Below are 17,764 nucleotides of genomic sequence, written 5' to 3' on the forward strand. Positions count from 1 at the left end.
CCCTGCAGGAGGGACAGCGGTGAGCGGAGCCCGCGGGGGCCGTGGCCAGAGCCGGGGCCGGGGCTGGTCTCACCTGCGGGGCCTCACTCCTGCTTCTTGGGGTTGTTGACGGCCACGTAGTGGTAGAGCACGACCAGGAGGAAGAGCGACACGCCCAGCATGTTGGCGAAGATGGCGAGCTGCACGTCCGTGATCATCCTGCGGGCAGGCGTCAGCACCCCGCGGCCGCGGCCCCCCTGGGCCGGGCCGGGACACCCCCTGGGCTGAGACACCCCCCCCCGGGCCGGACCCCCCCGAGCCGAGACCCCCGAGCGGGGCAGGACCACCCGTGGGTTGAGACCCCCCCCCGGGCCGGAACCCCAGAGAGAGCCGGGCCCCCCCCGGCCAGCCCCCCCCCCCCCAAGGCCAGGACAACCCCGGGCCGGGACACCCCCTGGGCTGAGACCCCCCCCGCCCCGGGCCGGGCCCCCCCGAGCGGGCCGGGCCCCTCCCGGCCAGCCCCCCCCTCCCCAAGGCCAGGACAACCCCGGGCCGGGACACCCCCTGGGCTGAGACCCCCCCCGCCCCAGGCCGGGCCCCCCCCGAGCGGGCCGGGCCCCCCCCGGCCGCCCCCCCGCGCTCACGTGCTGGCGGGCCCCGCTCGCGCCGCTGCCGACACGTCTCGCTCCGCGCGCGCTTCCGGCCGCGGGGGCTTGTGGGAGCAGGCGGGGGAGGGAGGGGGGGTGCGGGCGCCATGGCAACGGCGCACGGCGACGTCACAGCGGCCGTTCTGCGACGTCATGGGCGCCCTGCTCCGCGGCGTCCGGCCCTCGGGCTCTGCGGTGACGTCACGGCCCCGCCGGCAGCCCCGGGGCGACATCGCGGCTCCCGGCCCCCGCCGTGCGGGAGCGACGCGCTGTGACATCGCAGCCCCTGGCCCCAGGCCCAGACCTGCGGTGACATCACGGCCTGGCTGCAGCCCCCGATGATGTCACAGCCTGGCTCCAGCCCCGCGGTGATGTCACAGCCTGGCCCCAGCCCCGTGGTGATGTCACGGCCTGGCTCACCCTGGGGCTGCGGCCTGGTGGCAGCACGGGAACAACCAGCACCAGGGATCTGGCCTGGGAGGCGCCACCGGCCGCTGGGACCCACACAGGGGTGGGGACCCACATGGGGATGGGATGGGGATTGGGATCCACACAAGGATGGGGTTGGGGACCCACCTAGGGATGGGGACCCACATAGGGAAGGGGATGGGGATGGGGATGGTGACCTCCATGGGGACGGGGACCTGCACGGGGGTGGGGATGGGGGCAGAGACCCACATAGGGACAGGGATGGGGGTGGGGACCCACATAGGGATGGGGACGGGGTTGGAGACCCACATAGGGACAGGGATGGGGATGGGGACCCACACAGGGATGGGGACGGGGTTGAGGACCCACACAGGGACAAGGATGGGGACAGGGACCCACATAGGAACAGGGAGGGGGCAGGGGCGGGGTGGGGACAGGCTCGTCCCCAGAGGACCACCGGACGTAAGCCCCAGGACCGGAGCAGGGCGAGGGCAGTCGTGGAGCCCGGCCCCACGGAGAGCCCAGCGCCCCGTGCAGGCACCAGCTCCCCACGGAAGGGTTCGCAGCCCCCGGAGACGGCAGTGCCCCACGGAGGTGAGGACCCACCGGGACGGACCCGGCAGACCGGACACCAGCACCCCACAGACAGGCTGTCGGCTCTCAGAGGCGCTGGTGCCCCATGGAGACCAAAGCCCCATGGAGCCCAGTGCTCATGGAGACCAGCGGGTGCCCCACGGCGAGCCCAGTGCCCCACAGAGCCCGGGCCCTCCCACCCCCCGGCACCCCAGAACTGGGGAGCCCAGGGGTCGGACGCTCTGAGGGGGGCAGAGAGAGACCCTCCCTGTGGCCATTCCCAGCCCCATCTCGGACCCCATCCCTCTCCCTGTCCTCGCCACCAGCCCCATCTACAGCCCCACCTCTATCCCCAGCCCCATCTCCAGCCCTGTTGCAGTTCCCAGCTCCATCTCCAGCCCCATGGCCTGCCCCATCTCCTGCCCCATCCCCACCTCCATCCCCAGCCCCACATCTCCAGCCCCATCCCCACCTCCATCCCCAGCCCCATCTCCCGCCCCAGCCCCACCTCCATCCCCAGCCCCTCTCCCGCCCCGTCCCCACCTCCATCCCCAGCCCCATCTCCCGCCTCGTCCCCACCTCCATCCCCAGCCCCTCTCCCGCCCCATCCCCACCTCCATCCCCAGCCCCATCTCCCGCCCCATCCCCACCTCCATCCCCAGCCCCATCTCCCGCCTCGTCCCCACCTCCATCCCCAGCGCCGGCCCCCCCATGCCCGTCCCGTCCCCCCGCGCTGGCCCCCCCGGTTTGGCGCGGCCGGGCAGCCTCCCCTGGCGGGGGGCCAGCGCCCTCCCCCAGCTGCGGTTTTCTCCATACAAGGGAAGGCTCGGGGCCGCCGTGGGGCCGGCCCCGCCGCGGGGCGCGCCGTGGGGCACTGCCCGCCGCCCCACCGCAGCGGCTTTCGCGCGCCAGCGCTGCTCCGCGGCCGCTGCGCTGGGAGAGGCCAAGCGAGCGGCTCAGGCTAATTATAGCGTCTGGCTGGGCTCCGTGTGCACCGCGGCCGGGCTGCGCCAGCGGGGCCGCTGGCAGGGCCTGCCGCGATCTGCTGCGCCGGGCTGTGCTGGGCCGTACTGGGCTGCACTGGCCTGTACTGGGCCTCACTGGGCCATACTGGGCTGCACTGGGGCCATACTGGGCTGTACTGGGCCATACTGGGGCCATACTGGGCCACACTGAGCAATGCGAGGCTCTGCAAGTGGGCCGTGTTGGATGGCACTGGGCCACGCTTGAGCCATACTGGGCTGCACTGGGCTGCACTGGGGCCATACTGGGCCGTACTGGAGCTGTACTGGGCCACACTAGGGCCGTACTGGGCCATACTGGGCCATGCTGGAGCCGTACTAGGCCATACTGGGCCGTACTGGGCAGTATGAGGCTCTGCGGGGGGGCGGTGCTGGATGGCACTGGGCCATACTGGGCTGTGCTGGTGTCAGTGTGGGGCGCAGGGGCTGGTGCTGGGGTGCAGTTTGGGGCTCCCCGGGGAGGGCTCGGGGGGGCAGTGCTGGGGGCAGCCCCGGGCCCCACTGACGGATGAGGGCCCTGACCCCGCTGCCGGCCCCCGGCCCCCCATGCTGTCCCGGGCACCCACCAGCAGAGCCCGGAGCCCCCGTCCCCCCCATCCCCATCCCCCCGGAGCCGGGAGTGGGGCTGGAGCAGGGGCTGGGGCCTGGGCTGCCCCCCAGCCCCCCAGCCCGGATCCAGGCAGCTCCGGGCTCCCCGGCCCCCCACCACCACCCCATTTCGGGGGCCGGGCCGGGGCTGCCGTGGGGCGGCGTGGTCCCTCCGGGGACAGGCCCTGGCCCAGCCCCAGCCCAGCTGCCAGCAGCTGTTTGTGTTTAACCCACATTTGATCCCCAGATAGCGGCTGGTTCCCGCGCTGCTGAGCCAAGCCGTGACGTCACCCCGGGGCCGGGGCCAAGGTGTGACGTCATATGGAGGCTGCACTCAGGGGGGCCTTTACATCGCTGAATAGCCTGGGGAAGCCATGAGGTCACTGCAGGCCCAGGGCCAGGCTGGATGTGATGTCACCACATGGCCAGGACACTGTGAAAATACTGTGTGGCTGGGGTGGCTGTGACATCACTGTGTGGCTAGGACATTGTGATGTCACTGCATGGCCGGGGTGGCTGTGACATCACTGTGTGACTAGGACATTGTGATGTCACTGCATGGCCAGGGTGTCTGTGACATCACTGTGTGGCCAGGCATTGTGATGTCACTGCATGGCCGGGGTGTCTGTGACATCACTGCATGGCTGGCTGTGATGTCACTGCATGGCCAGGGTGGCTGTGACATCCCTGCATGGCTGGCTGCGATGTCACTGCAGTGTTGTCACTGCAGGGCCCCTGCTGTGTCCCCACTCCCGTGACCCTGCTGCCCGTGTCCCCACGCCGGCCCCAGCACAGCCGACCTGCCCCGCCGGTGTGGGGCAGCGTGGACCTGGCAGGCGTGGGGCAGGCACCGCCGTGGGGCAGGCGCTGCCGTGGGGCAGGCTCGGGGCCCCAGCGGGGAGGGACGGGGATGGGGGCGCGCGGCACCGGGGCCGCACGAGGACCCAGCGCTAGGGCAGAGCCAGGCGTGCGGGGCAGGGGGGCACACGGGTGCCTGCGGGCAAAGGGAAGGGCCCCACAGCGGCCGGGGGTCCCGGCAGGCCGGGGCAGGGGTCGGGGCGCACGCCTGCGGGGGGGGGTGCGGCCCCAGCTACGGGTATCCCAGCTCCAGGCACCGGCCCCCCGCAGTGGGGCTGGGGGCCGTGTCGTGGGGCACAGGAGGCTCCGGAGCGTCGCTGGGGCCGGGCCATGGGCAGCTTGGCCCTGGTCAGGCTTTCCAGAGACGCCGGCAGCCCCCGGGGCACCGGGGAGCCCCGAGCCAGGGGCCATGTGCCCGGCGGGGGCCCTGCCCTGGCGCCTTTGCACCCCTGTGCTGGTGTGCCACGGGCCGGGGCCCTGCGGGAGGCAGGTGCAGCCAGGGAGCTGCGGCCGTGCAAGGGCCGTGGTGGCCCTGCGGGAAGCAGGATGCAGGGAGGGAGACCATGGCCGGAGCCATGCGGGGCTGTGCAGGGGAGCCGTGCAGGAGCCAGGAGCCGTGCAGGAGCAGGGCGCTGTGCAGGAGCCGAGAGCCATGCAGGAGCCGGGAGCCATGCAGGAGCAGGGTGCCGTGCAGGAGCCGGGAGCCATGCAGGAGCCGGGAGCCATGCAGGAGCCAGGAGCCGTGCAGGAGCCGGGTGCCATGCAGGAACTGGGTGCCATGCAGGAGCCAGGAGCCGTGCAGGAGCCGGGTGCCATGCAGGAACTGGGTGCCATGCAGGAGCCAGGAGCCGTGCAGGAGCAGGGAGCAACGAGAGGCTGTGGCCATGCAAGGCCATGGAGGGGAGCCGTGCAGGAGCAGGGCGCTGTGATGGGCCGTGGCCGTGGCCGTGCAGGAGCCGGGAGCTGTGCAGGAGCTGGGTGCCGTGATGGGCCGCGGCCATGGAAGGCTGTAGCTGTGCAGGAGCCGTGAGCCGTGCAAAGCCATGCAGGGGAGTCGTGCAGGAGCAGGGCGCCGTGCAGGAGCAGGGAGCCGTGTGGGGCCATGGCCATGGGAGGCCGTAGCCGTGCACGAGTGGGGACCCATGTGAAGCCGTGGCCACACAAGGCCATGGAGGGAGCTGTGCAGGAGCCGGGTGCAATGCAGGAACCATGTGCCGTGCACAGCAGTGGCTGTGGCCGTGCAGGAGCTGGGAGCCGTGCAAGGTCCTGGCTGTGCGAGGCCGTGCAGGGGAGCCGTGCAGGAGCCAGGAGCCGTGCAGGAGCCGGGCGTTGTGCGGGGCCGTGGCTGTGGCCGTGGGAGGCCGTGGCCATGCAAGGCCATGGAGGGGAGCGGTGCAGAAGCCAGGTGCCGTGCAGGAGCAGGACACCAGGCAGGAGCTGGGCGCCGTGCAGGGCCATGGCCGTGGCCGCAGGAGGCTGTGGCCGTGCAGCGAGGGGTGGCAGGGACCCCGCGCAGTAGCGCCGGCCGTGCTGGCTGCCGTGCAGCCCTGGCCCCCTGCCCGGCCTCTCTGGCTTTCCCCGGCCCTCCTTCCCCGTCCTCGCTGGCGTCCCGGCCTAACGAGAAGCAGATGTGCGCGGCGCGGCGGCGGGGGGCGGGGGGCGGGCGCGGGGGCAGCCGGGCGCCGCGGCGGTGCCCAGCGGAGGCCGGGGCTGCGCCGGGGGGCCGCGCGGCCGCGGAGGGGGCCGAGGCGGGCGGGAAGCGGGGGGCCCCGGGGACCCCGTCGGGCGGGCAGCGGCGGGGCGGCCCCGGCGGCGAGGGGCCGGCCGAGGCGCGGCCGAGGGGAGGGCAGAGCCGCGCCGCGCCGCGCAGAGCCGGGAGGGACGGAGCCGCGACGGGACGCGCCATGCGCTCCTGAGCAGGGCCGTGCCCGCCGCACCGCCCGCCGCCGCGCTGCACCGCGCCGCCCGCCCAGCATGGCCCCCTGGCTCTGGCCCTGCCTGCTGGCCGCCCAGGCCCTGGCCGCCAACTTCCCCCCCCGCTACAGCCTCTACACCGGGGGGGCCGCCCCGCTGAGCCAGGCCGCGGCCCCGCAGGGCCCCGCCGCGGCCCACGCCGGCGCCCGGGCCGCCAGCCGGCACAGGTAGGAGAGCCGACCACCGGGAGGGAGCCCAGGCGTCCGGGCGGCGTCGCGGCCCCGGCACGTGCCGGGTCCTGCTCGGGGCCCCGTGGGGAGGGCCGGGGCGCCGGACCCCTGCCCGGGGCGGGATGCTGCCCTGCCAGGCGTGGGGGCTCCCGGGGTCCTGTGCATGGCTGAGCCCAGCGCGGCGGGGGCCTGGCTCCGACACGGGGCACCCGGCCGACCTGCTGCCCGCGTGCCCGGCACCCGGGGCTCGGCGAGGGCGTGTGTGCAGGGGGCTGGTGCGGAGGGGCCCTGACAGCGGGGGGCACGTGGGGGTGTCAGGGATGGGGGGGCACGTGGAGGGGGCAGGGACCAGGGCACACGTGGAGGAGCCCAGCCTCCAGGGTGCACATGGAGGGGTCGGAGACGAGGGCGCACATGGAGGAGCCCCGCCTTGAGGGTGCACATGGAGCAGCCCAGGCTCGGGGGTGTGCATGGGGGGCTCAGGGACGAGGGTGCATGTGGAGCAGTCCGGACATGAGGGCATCCACCGAGGTCTTGAGGAAAGGTTTGCGCCTGGTGGGGCTCGGAGAGGAGTGTGCGCACGGAGGGGCTGGGGAAGGGGCTGTGCATGGAGGGGCTGGGGAAGGGGCTGTGCACGGAGGGGCTGGGGAAGGGGCTGTGCATGGAGGGGCTGGGGAAGGGGCTGTGCACGGAGGGGCTGGGGAAGGGGCTGAATGCGGAAGGCTGGGGAAGGGTCTGAACGCGGAAGGCTGGGGAAGGGGCTGCGCACGGAGGGGCTGGGGAAGGGGCTGTGCACGGAGGGGTTGGGGAAGGGGCTGCACAGGGAGGGGCTGCGGAAGGGGCTGCGGAAGGGCCTGCGCACGGAGGGGCTGGGGAAGGGGCTGCGCACGGAGGGGCTGCACGCTGAGGTCCCGGCGCTGCAGCGTGCTGGGAGCGGGCAGCGTGCGCGGGGCTCGGCGCGGGCAGGGCGCCGGCGGCCGGGGATCTGCGGGGCGGTTTCTGGCCGCGGCATCCGCTCTGCTCCGGGGGGCTCCGGGGCCGCGCGGGGGGGGGGGGGGAGCGGGGCCGGCAGCGGGGCCGGGCCGGGGCTTGCCTGGGCCCCGGCGGGCAGAGGGGCTCCCCGGTCCTGGCCGGCCCCGCTGCACCGCTGCACCGCGCCGGGGGTCCCCGCCGACGGGGCCGTCGGGGGGCAGCGCAGCAGGGGGTGCCGGGGCTGTGGGGCGCCCCACGGCGGGGCAGGGGCTGCCGCAGCCCCTCTCCGCGCCGGACCTGGCTGCCGGTGTGGGGCTGCCCCCCTCCCCGCCCCGCCCCACGGAGCCCCGAGGTGGGGCTGGGCGCCGGCCCGCGGTGCGGGGCGGGGGGGCGCACGGGCAGCGGCCCCGCGGTTCGGGGGCTGGTGCGGGGCACAGCGGGCTGCGCAGCCGCCGGGAGGCCCCGTCCCGTCCCGTCCCGTCCCGTCCCGTCCCGTCCCTGCCCCCAGCGCGTCCACGTGTCGCGGGCAGCGGGGCTCGCTCGTCCCCGCGGCCGGGGCTCCCGGCGCTCCCGGGGCTCCCAAACCCCCGGTGCTGCCGGGCTGAGCCGGCCGCGGGGCCGGGCCGGGCCCGGGGGGGGGGGGAAGGGGGGGGGCGTCCGCGGCAGGAATTCCCGGAGGCCCCCGGGGAGGAGCTGGAATCCAGCCGGGGCCTGAGGGAAACCAGCCGCGTTTACGGGAACCGGCCGGCCGGCACCGCGCCGGGACAGCGCCTCCCGCGGGGCCGCCCCGGGTGGGGGGGGGGGACGTGGGGCTGCGCTGCGCCCTATGGGGCTGAGCTGGGGCCGCGTCCTGTGGGGCCGAGCTGCGGGCTGCATGGGGCTACCCTAGGGAGCCCCCATCGTATGGGGCTGAGCTGGGGCCGCGTCCTGTGGGGCCGAGCTGGGGGCTGCATCCTATGGGGCCGAGCTGGGGGGGCTGCATGGGGCTGTCCTGTGGCTGCATCCTATGGGGCCGAGCTGGCGGCTGCTCCGGGGCTGCATCCTGTGGGGCTGAGCTGGGAGGGGCTGCATGGGGCCAAGCTGGGGCTGAATCCTATGGGGCCGAGCTGGGGGACTCGCTCCATATGGGACCAGGCTGAGGGCCCACGCCATATGGGGCTGAGCTGGGGGCCAGCAGCACGCATGGGCAGGGCACCCCCTGTGGGGCTGGGGGGGCTGGTGCTCTATGGGGCTGGGCTGGGGGCCCCACACTGTGCTGTGGGCACTGCACCCGGTCTGGGGCTGGCTGAGGCTCTGCCCCCTCCCTGGCCCTGCGTCAGGCCCTGCTTGCGGGCGCCGTGGGGCGGGGGGGTGCCCTGAGCATGGCTGTGGGGTGGCCGAGCCCCCTGACGGCACTGGCTGCACCCCCCCCCCCCAAGCCGAGCAGCAGAACCAGGGACACGGGGACAGGGATGGGGCAGTGGCACGGCTCCGGCAGGGCGCTGGGGGGGGGGGCGGCACCCACGGCCCCCACCCTGCTTCCCCTCGTGCCCATGCAGCTGGTGCCCCCTGCCCAGGGGGGGTCCCTGTCCCCGTCCCCGGCGCTGGGGGGGGGCTGCCCCACAACCAGAGGGGGCTGCAGTGACTCCCGGTCCCGTGTGCCCCCCCCCATGCCCGGGTGATCCAAGGGCTCCGGCGCGGGGCAGGATCCAGCCCATTGACCCAGCGGCGCTGAGCCGAGGCAGCCACGACCGGGGGTCCGGGGGGGTGTGCGGGGGGCGGGGGTGCGTGCCAGGAGGTGCCGGTGTGCGCCGGGGGGGAGCGGGCCGGCGCCCTGACGCCCCGGTGCCGCAGGAACTGGTGCGCCTTCGTGGTGACGCGCAGCGTGAGCTGCGTGGTGGAGGACGGCGTCGAGAGCTACGTGAAGCCCGACTACCAGCCCTGCGGCTGGGGGCAGCTCCAGTGCCCCCGCGTCCTCGCGTGAGTGCAGCGCCGCGCGACGGGCGCCCGCGGCCCGGGACGGGGACGGGGACGGGGATGGGGGGGCGCCGGGTGTGGGTGGCGCGGGGCAGTGTGGGGCAGTGTGGGGCAGCGTATGGCAGTGCAGGGCACCTCGAGCAGTGTGGGGCAGTGCAGGGCAATGCGGGGCAGTGCAGGGCAGCCCCGGCAGCCCCACGACGATGCCCCGCTGCAGCCCCCCCCCCCAACCCGGCGCCGCAGAGCCGCGGCGGCGCCCTGCCACACGGGGGGGTGGCTCCCACGCCGCGCTGCCGACGCTCCTGTTTATCCACCCCCCCCGGATCGTGTTTGCTTTTCTCGCAAGAAGCCGGCGGCCGCAACTTGCGTCTGGCGTGCGACCTGCCCTGACCCCGGCCCTTTCCCGCGGCGTCGCCGGCCCCGGGGCGCCGCCATCTGAACCCCGGCTCACCCTGGGACCGGGGGACCCGGAGGGGCAGATCCGGGGGGCTGCATCCCAGGGGGCTCCTGGGGGCTCGATGCTGCTGGGCCGGGGGGAGCGGAGCCGGGGGCCGGAAGCGCGGGCCGGGCCACAGCGGTTGTGCAAGGCGCTGGCGCAACCAGGTTTGGTTTTCATCCTACTGCGCTGCCGGCCAAGCCCTGAACAGTGTCTGACGCTGCCGCGGGCTGACGCTCCCGGGAACGAGGACTGGGAGCAGAGCCCTGCTGGGGACCATACCAGGAGCAAGAGCAGGAGCAGGAGCAGGGGCAGGAGCAGAGCAAGGACAGGGGCAGGAGCAGGAGCAAGAGCAGGGGCAGGGGCAGTTGCAGGGGCAGGGGCAGAGCAGCCCCACTATGAGCAGTGCAGCACAGCCCCATGGCAGAGCCAGTGCAGCCCCCTGCAGTGCAGCCGCCACTGGCAGTGGGGACAGGCGCCGCGCAGCCGTGCGGGGTGCAGTGCAATGCAGTGCAGTGCAGCGCTGCGCCGGCCCCCCCCGCTGCTGCGGCAGGCCTCCTGTGCCCGCAGGTACCGGAGCTTCCTGCGCCCCCGCTACAAGGTGGCCTACAAGACGGTGTCGGAGCTGGAGTGGCGGTGCTGCCAGGGCTACTCGGGCGAGGACTGCGCCGAGGGGCCGCAGCCGGGGACCCCCCTCACCACCAGCCGCCCCCGGCCCCGGCCCGGCCGCCCCACGCTCTCCGGCTTCGGCAACCCGCTCAGCGGCCTGGGGGGCGAAGGTAGCGCGGGGGGCCGGGACTGGGGGGATGGGGGGGCCGGGTCCCGCCGCGGGGCTGACGCCGGCGCTGCCCCCCCGGCAGGCGGCGGGGACGCGGAGAAGGTGCAGCAGCTGGAGGAGAAGGTGCAGCGGCTGAGCGCGCAGCTGGAGGAGCTGCAGGGCTCGGTGCGCGCCGAGCAGGAGGCGCTGCTGGAGGACCTGCGCAAGGCGGCCGAGGGCGGCCTCAACGGGAAGCAGCCCGCCGACGCGGCCGCCCCGCCGGACGTCAAGGAGACGCTGCACGACATCCAGCGGCACCTGGAGCGCCTGGACAACCGCATCCGCAGCCACGACACGGAGCTGGACAGCCTGAGCGCGGGGCAGGCGGCGGGCGGCCCCGGCGAGGCGCCGCGGCTGCGCGAGCTGGAGCGCCGCGTGCAAGAGTCCTGCGCTGCCTGCCTGGCCGGCACCGAGGGGCTGCGCCGGCAGCAGGACGAGGACCGGGAGCGCATGCGGGCGCTGGAGAAGCTCGTCGGCTCCGTGGACCAGCGCAACCGGGAGGCGGTGGAGACGGTGCAGCGGCACGTGAGCAGCCTCAGCGGGCGCCTGGCCCCCGAGGCGGCGGCGCCGCTGGACGCGCTGCACCGGCGCCTGGGCGAGCTGGAGCGGCGCCTCGACGTGGTGGCGGGCTCGGTGACGGCGCTGGGCGGGCAGCTGGAGCGCGGGCAGGGGCTGGGCCGCCGCCTGGCCGAGCTGGAGGGGCGGCTCGACGCCTCGCGGCCCCCCCCCGCCACCGCCGCCGCCAACCTGAGCCGGGCGCTGGAGGCGCTGGCGGAGAGCGGGGCGCAGCGGGGCGCGCGGCTGGCGGAGCTGGAGGAGCGCCTGGCGCGCTGCGGGGGGCCGTGCCCGCCGCCCCCGCCGCCCGGCCCCGATGCCGACGCCGACGCCGCGCTCAGCCAGCTGGAGCGGCGGGTGCAGGCCAGCGAGGAGCAGCTGCGCGCGCTGCAGCGGGCAGGCGCCGCCGGGCACGGTGACGGTGCCGCCGCCGAGGCCGAGGCGCGGGCGCTGCGGGAGCTGCTGGGGGCGCAGGGCGAGGCGCTGGGGCGCCTGGCGGGGCGGCTGGGCGAGCTGGAGGCGCTGGCGCCGCGGCACAACGGCACGGCGGAGCGGCTGGGCCGCCTGGAGGCCGAGCTGCGGGGGCTGAGCGGGGAGCGCGGCGCCTGCGCCCAGCCCTGCGCCCCGCTGCGCCGCGACCTGGAGCAGCTGCGCGACGCCGTGGCCGCCTGCGCCTGCGCGCCGCCGACGCCAGAGCCCACGGACGCGGACGCCGACGCGGACGCCTCGCACGAGCGGCTGGACGGCTTCGGCGTCGCGGGCGCCGGGCAGCCCGGGGAGCTGCAGGCGCTGCAGGGCGAGCTGGCCGAGGTGGTGCTCGGCGTCAGCGGGCTCAACGCCACGGTGCAGGGGCTGCAGGACGCCGTGGAGCGGCACCACACCGACATCCGCCAGCTGGGCGCCGCCACGGACCGCCTGGTGGCCGAGCTGGACAAGGCGGCGGCGGCGGCGGCGGAGCAGGCGGCGGAGGGCGAGGAGCGGCTGGCGGCGCTGGCGCGGGAGGTGGCGCGGGCGGCGGGCGGCTGCCCCGGCGGGCTGGAGCCGCGGCTGGCCAAGCTGGAGGGCGTCTGCGAGCAGCTGGAGGCGGTGGCGGGCGGGCTGCGGGGGCTGCGCGAGGGGCTGGGCCGGCACGTGGCGGGGCTGTGGGGCGCGCTGCGGGAGCTCAACGGCACGGCCCGCACCCACGGCGCCCTGCTCGACAAGGCGCTGCACGCCCAGCTCCCGCGCCGCCTCGGCGCCCTCAACGCCAGCCTGCAGCACCTCCGCGCCGAGCTGCAGCGCCTCGCGCAGCGCGACCCCACCGGTGCGCACCGCCGCGGGGGCGTAGGGGTGGGCGCATGGGCGCGGGGGACGTGGGCTGCGGGGAGGGGGACGTAGGGGTGCGGGATGTGGGCACGGGGACATGGGGGCATGGCACAGAAATGTGGGCTGTGGGCATGGGGACATGGGAGCATGGGCACATGGGGGCACGGGGACATGGGCTGCAGGGATGGGGATGTGGGCATGGGGGCACAGGCACATGGGCTGTGGGGATGGGGATGTAGGGGTGCAGAATGTGGGGATGGGGACATGGGGGTGCGGGGGCACAGGGACGCAGGCTGCAGGGATGGGGATGTAGGGGTGCAGGATGTGGGCATGGGGACATGGGGGCACGGGGACATGGGGGCACAGAAATGTGGGCTGCAGGGATGGGGACGTGGGGACACAGGCTGCAGGGATGGCAGTGTAGGGGTGTGGGATGCGGGGATGGGGACGTGGGGGTACGGGGACACGGGCTGCAGGGAGTGGGACATGGGGGCGTGGGGATGTGGGCTGCAGGTACGGGGACATGGGGACACAGGGACATGGGGGCATGGGACATGGGCTGCAGGGATGAGGATGTAGGGGTGTGGGATGCAGGGATGGGCACGGGGACGGGGACATGGGGGCACAGGGACGCAGGCTGCAGGGACTGGGACATGGGGGCACGGGGATGTGGGCTGCGGGTACGGGGACATGGGGACACAGGGACGTGGGGGCATGGGACATGGGCTGCAGGGATGAGGATGTAGGGGTGTGGGATGTGGGCATGGGGACATAGGAGCTGGGGACATGGACATGGGGGCACAGGGATGGGGACATGGGGGCATGGGACATGGGCTGCGGGGATGAGGATGTAGGGGTGCGGGATGCAGGGGTGGGGACATGGGGGCACAGGGACAGGGACATGGGTGCACAGGGACATGGGCTGCAAGGACTGGGACATGGGGGTGCAGAGATGTGGGCTGCGGGTACGGGGACATGGGGACACAGGGACATGGGAGCATGGGGACGGAGACATGGGGACACAGGGATGTGGGCTGCAGGGATGGGGACATGGGGATGCAGAGCACAGGGACACGAGGGCGGGAGGACATGGTGCAGGGCACAGGGATGCAGAGCACGGGGACAGGGACAGGAAGGCACAGAGGGCATGGGGACACCGGGCACAGGCTGTGGGGGCTGCAGGGTGCAGGGACACGGGCACAGAGAGCAAGGCTTGGGGACCTGGGGACGCAGGTCCGGGGGGGGACGCAGGGTCACAGGCTGCGGGGACGCAGCATTCGGGGACGAGGAGCGTGGGGACAAGCAGTGCCAGAGCCATGGGGCAGGGGGACGCAGAGGTGCAGGGATGCGGGGCAGGGGGTCCCAGGGCTTGGAGGGACGGGACACGGGTGTGGGGGGCACAGGGCCACATGACCGCGAGATGTGGGGCCATGGGGACACAGGGCTGTGTGCAAACGGGGACATGGGGACAAAAGGCTGCAGGCAGCGGGGTTGCAGTGCTGGGGACACAGGGACACAGGGACATGGGGCTGTGGTGCATGGGGACACGGGGACACGGGTCATGGGGACACAGGGACATGGGGCTGTGGTGCATGGGGACATGGGGACACGGGGACATGGGGACACAGGGACATGGGGCTGTGGTGCATGGGGACACGGGGACACGGGTCAATGGGGACACAGGGGACATGGGGCTGTGGTGCATGGGGACATGGGGACACGGGGACATGGGGACACAGGGACATGGGGCTGTGGTGCATGGGGACACGGGGACACGGGTCATGGGGACACAGGGGACATGGGGCTGTGGTGCATGGGGACACGGGACACGGGGACATGGGGTATGGGGACACAGGCGTGTGGGGGCTGTGCGGTGTGGGGCTGCGGTGCACGGGGACGCGGGGCCGTGGGAGCCCTGGCCGTGGGGTGCAGGACGTGGGGCGCGGGCGGCTCTAACGCTCCCTGCTTTTTCTCAGGCCCCCCCGGCCCCCCAGGACCCGCCGGCCCCCCGGGTGACATGGGCCCCCTCCGGCCCCGCTGGGCCCCCCGGCAAGGACGGCGAACAAGGCCCCGTGGGACCCCCAGGTAAGGAGCCGCCCCGCGCTGCTGCCTCTGCAATGGGGCTGCCCCACACCGGGGGGTGCTGGGGGGGGGTCCCTGTGCGACCCCCCTGCCCTGCCGACCCACCGTGCATCATCCTCCTCTTCCTCCCCACAGGCCTCCCCGGAGAGAGAGGTGCAGTGGGGCACGGGGGGGCTGGGGGGATATGTGGGGCTGGGGCATGGGGGCTGTAATGAGGGGGGCTGTGGGGTGGGGGGCAGGTGGTGGGGGCTATGGGTGGGCTGCAAGGTGGGGGGAGCCGACTGGGGGGGGCTGCAGGGTGGGGGGCAGCAGTGGGGGCTATGGGGAGCTATGGGGTGGGGGGGCAGGTGGTGGGCGCTGTAGGGTGGGGGGCAGGTGGTGGGGGCTATGGGGAGCTATGGGGTGGGGGGCAGGTGGTGGGCGCTGTAGGGTGGGGGGCAGGTGGTGGGGGCTATGGGGAGCTATGGGGTGGGGGCAGGTGGGTGGGGGCTGTGGGGGGGCTGTGGGGGGCTGTGAGTGGGGGGCAGCAGTGGGGGCTGTGGGGGGGGAGGCGGTGGAGCTATGGGAGCTATGGGGTGGGGGCAGGTGGTGGGGCTGTGGTTGGGGAGCAGGCGGTGGGAGCTATGGGGGGGCTGTGGAGGGCTGTGGGGTGGGGGGCAGGTGGTGGGGGCTATGGGGGGGCTATGGGGAGCTATGGGGTGGGGGGCAGGCGGTGGAGCTATGGGGGGCTATGGGGTGGGGGGCAGGCGGTGCGGGCACGGTTCGGGGCGGCGGGCGCCGGCGTGGGGGGGCTCCGGGCCGGCGGGGGCGGCTGCTGACGGCCGGGCGCAGGCGCGGTGGGGGAGCCGGGCACCGTGCCCCACGTCGCCTTCTCGGCCGCCCTGAGCGCCGCAGCACGCCGAGCCCGGCACCGTCCCCTTCGACCGCGTCCTGGTGAACGACGGCGGCGCCTACGACCCCCGACACGGGTGAGACCCCCCCGCTGCCCCACACCTGCCCCACGCCTGCCCCACGCCTGCCCCACGCCTGCCCTGCATGCTGCGTCTGCACCCCACACAGCTCCGCCCCGGCTCTCGGGCCCCCACGGCACGGCGGCGCTCGGGGCAGGGGCCGCGGTGGGGCTGCGAGGGGAACGGGAGCCACAGGGAGGGCTGGGGCTGCAGTGGGGGCAGTGGGGCAGGGTGGGGCTGAAGGGGCAGGGGTGAAGTGTGGGCGCAGGGAGCGGGGGGGGGGCTCAGAGGGTGCAGTGTAAATCCAGGGGGGACAGTGCAGGCCCTGGGGGTGCAGTGTGGGGGCTCGGGGTGCAGTGCAGGCCCTGGGGGCTGCAGAGGGTGCCTGGGGGGGCAGTGCAGGCCCTGGGGGTGCAGTGTGGGGACTCAGGGTGCAGTGCAGGCCCTGGGGCTGCAGAGGGGGCCCAGCGGGTGCAGTGCAGGTCCCGGGGGCTGCAGAGGGGGCTCAGGGGGTGCAGTGTAGGTCCCGGGGGTGCAGTGTGGGAGCTCAGTGGGTGCAGTGCAGGTCCCAGGGGCTGCAGAGGGGGCTCAGGGGGGTGCAGTGCAGGTCCTGGGGGTGCAGTATAGGTCCCGGGGGTGCAGTGTGGGAGCTCAGTGGGTGCAGTGCAAGTCCCGGGGGTGCAGCGTGGGGGCCCAGCGGGTGCAGTGTGGGAGCTCAGTGGGTGCAGTGCAGGTCCCAGGGGCTGCAGAGAGGGCTCAGGGGGTGCAGTGTAGGTCCTGGGGGTGCAGTGTGGGAGCTCAGTGGGTGCAGTGCAGGTCCCGGGGGCTGCAGAGAGGGCTCAGGGGGTGCAGTGTAGGTCCTGGGGGTGCAGTGTGGGAGCTCAGTGGGTGCAGTGCAGGTCCTGGGGGCTGCAGAGGGGGCTCAGGGGGTGCAGTGCTGGTCCTGGAGGTGCAGTGTGGGAGCCCAGCAGGTGCAGTGCAGGCCCTGGGGGTGCAGTGCAGGTCCCAGGGGCTGCAGAGGGGGCTCAGGGGGTGCAGTGCAGGTCCCGGGGGTGCAGTGCAGGCCCTGGGGGTGCAGTATGGGAGCTCAGTGGGTGCAGTGCAGGTCCCGGGGTGCAGTGTGGGAGCTCAGTGGGTGCAGTGCAGGTCCCAGGGGTGCAGTGTAGGTCCCAGGGCTGCAGTGTGGGAGCTCAGTGGGTGCAGTGCAGGTCCCGGGGTGCAGTGTGGGAGCTCAGTGGGTGCAGTGCAGGTCCCAGGGGTGCAGTGTAGGTCCCGGGGCTGCAGTGTGGGAGCTCAGTGGGTGCAGTGCAGGTTCCGGGGTGCAGTGTGGGAGCTCAGGGGGTGCAGTGTGGGAGCTCAGGGGGTGCAGTGTGGGGGCTCAGGGTGCAGTGCAGGTCCCGGGGTGCAGTGTGGGAGCTCAGTGGGTGCAGTGCAGGTCCCAGGGGTGCAGTGTAGGTCCTGGGGCTGCAGTGTGGGAGCTCAGTGGGTGCAGTGCAGGTTCCAGGGGTGCAGTGTAGGTCCCGGGGCTGCAGTGTGGGAGCTCAGTGGGTGCAGTGCAGGTCCCGGTGGTGCAGCGTGGGGGCCCAGCGGGTGCAGCGTGGGGGCTCAGGGGGTGCAGTGCAGGTCCTGGGGGTGCAGTGCAGGTCCTGGGGGTGCAGTGCGGGGGGCCCAGCAGGTGCAGTGTGGGGGCTCAGGGTGCAGTGCAGGTCCTGGGGGTGCAGTATGGGAGCTCAGGGGGTGCAGTGCAGGTCCTGGGGGTGCAGCGTGGGGGCCCAGCGGGTGCAGTGTGGGGGCTCAGCGGGTGCAGTGCAGGTCCTGGGGGTGCAGCGCGGGGGCCCAGCGGGTGCAGTGCGGGGGCTCAGGGTGCAGTGCAGGTCCCAGGGGTGCAGTGCAGGTCCCGGGGGTGCAGCACGGGAGCCCAGCGGGTGCAGCGGGGCCGCCAGGGCGCAGCAGGGCTCGCGTGGGGCCCCGGCGGCAGCAGCAGCGCTGACGCCAGGCGCCCGCAGGCACCTTCACGGCGCCCGTGAGCGGGCGGTACCTGGTGAGCGTCATCCTGACGGGGCACAGGAACGAGAAGGTCGAGGCGGTGCTGTCACGCTCCAACCAGGGCATCGCCCGCCTCGACTCGGCCGGCTACCAGCCCGAGGGGCTGGAGAACAAGCCGGTGGCCGAGAACCAGCCCAGCCCCGGCGCCCTGGGCGTCTTCAGCCTCATCCTGCCGCTGGAGGCGGGCGAGACGCTGTGCGTGGACCTGGTGGCGGGGCGCCTGGCCCACGCGCCCGACGAGCCCCTCACCGTCTTCAGCGGCGCCCTGCTCTACGACGCCGAGGACGCCTAGACCCCCGGCTCCCCCCTCCCCAAATCCCACCCCCCCCAACCCCGTTATTTATCGGCACCCCCGGCCCCACGCCGCCACGCGCCCCGGCCCCACGCCGCCCACCGCCCCGGCCC

At 74.4% G+C, this 17,764-nt stretch overlaps 1 protein-coding gene across 1 annotated transcript; it reads left to right on the forward strand.

The window, feature by feature from the left end:
• Positions 1-5,940: 5,940 nt before the first annotated feature.
• Positions 5,941-17,723, forward strand: EMILIN1 (elastin microfibril interfacer 1). Its single transcript, XM_067294517.1, is given in 10 exon segments — positions 5,941-6,237; positions 9,046-9,171; positions 10,175-10,383; positions 10,465-12,279; positions 14,258-14,304; positions 14,306-14,366; positions 14,499-14,516; positions 15,195-15,253; positions 15,255-15,325; positions 17,315-17,723. Coding segments are annotated over 10 exon segments (2,910 nt in total). The 5' UTR covers positions 5,941-6,070; the 3' UTR covers positions 17,652-17,723.
• The last annotated feature ends 41 nt before the right edge of the window (positions 17,724-17,764 follow it).

This window comes from Apteryx mantelli, chromosome 3 (genome assembly GCF_036417845.1).
Source record: "Apteryx mantelli isolate bAptMan1 chromosome 3, bAptMan1.hap1, whole genome shotgun sequence".
In the NCBI taxonomy this organism is placed as follows: Eukaryota; Metazoa; Chordata; class Aves; order Apterygiformes; family Apterygidae; genus Apteryx; species Apteryx mantelli.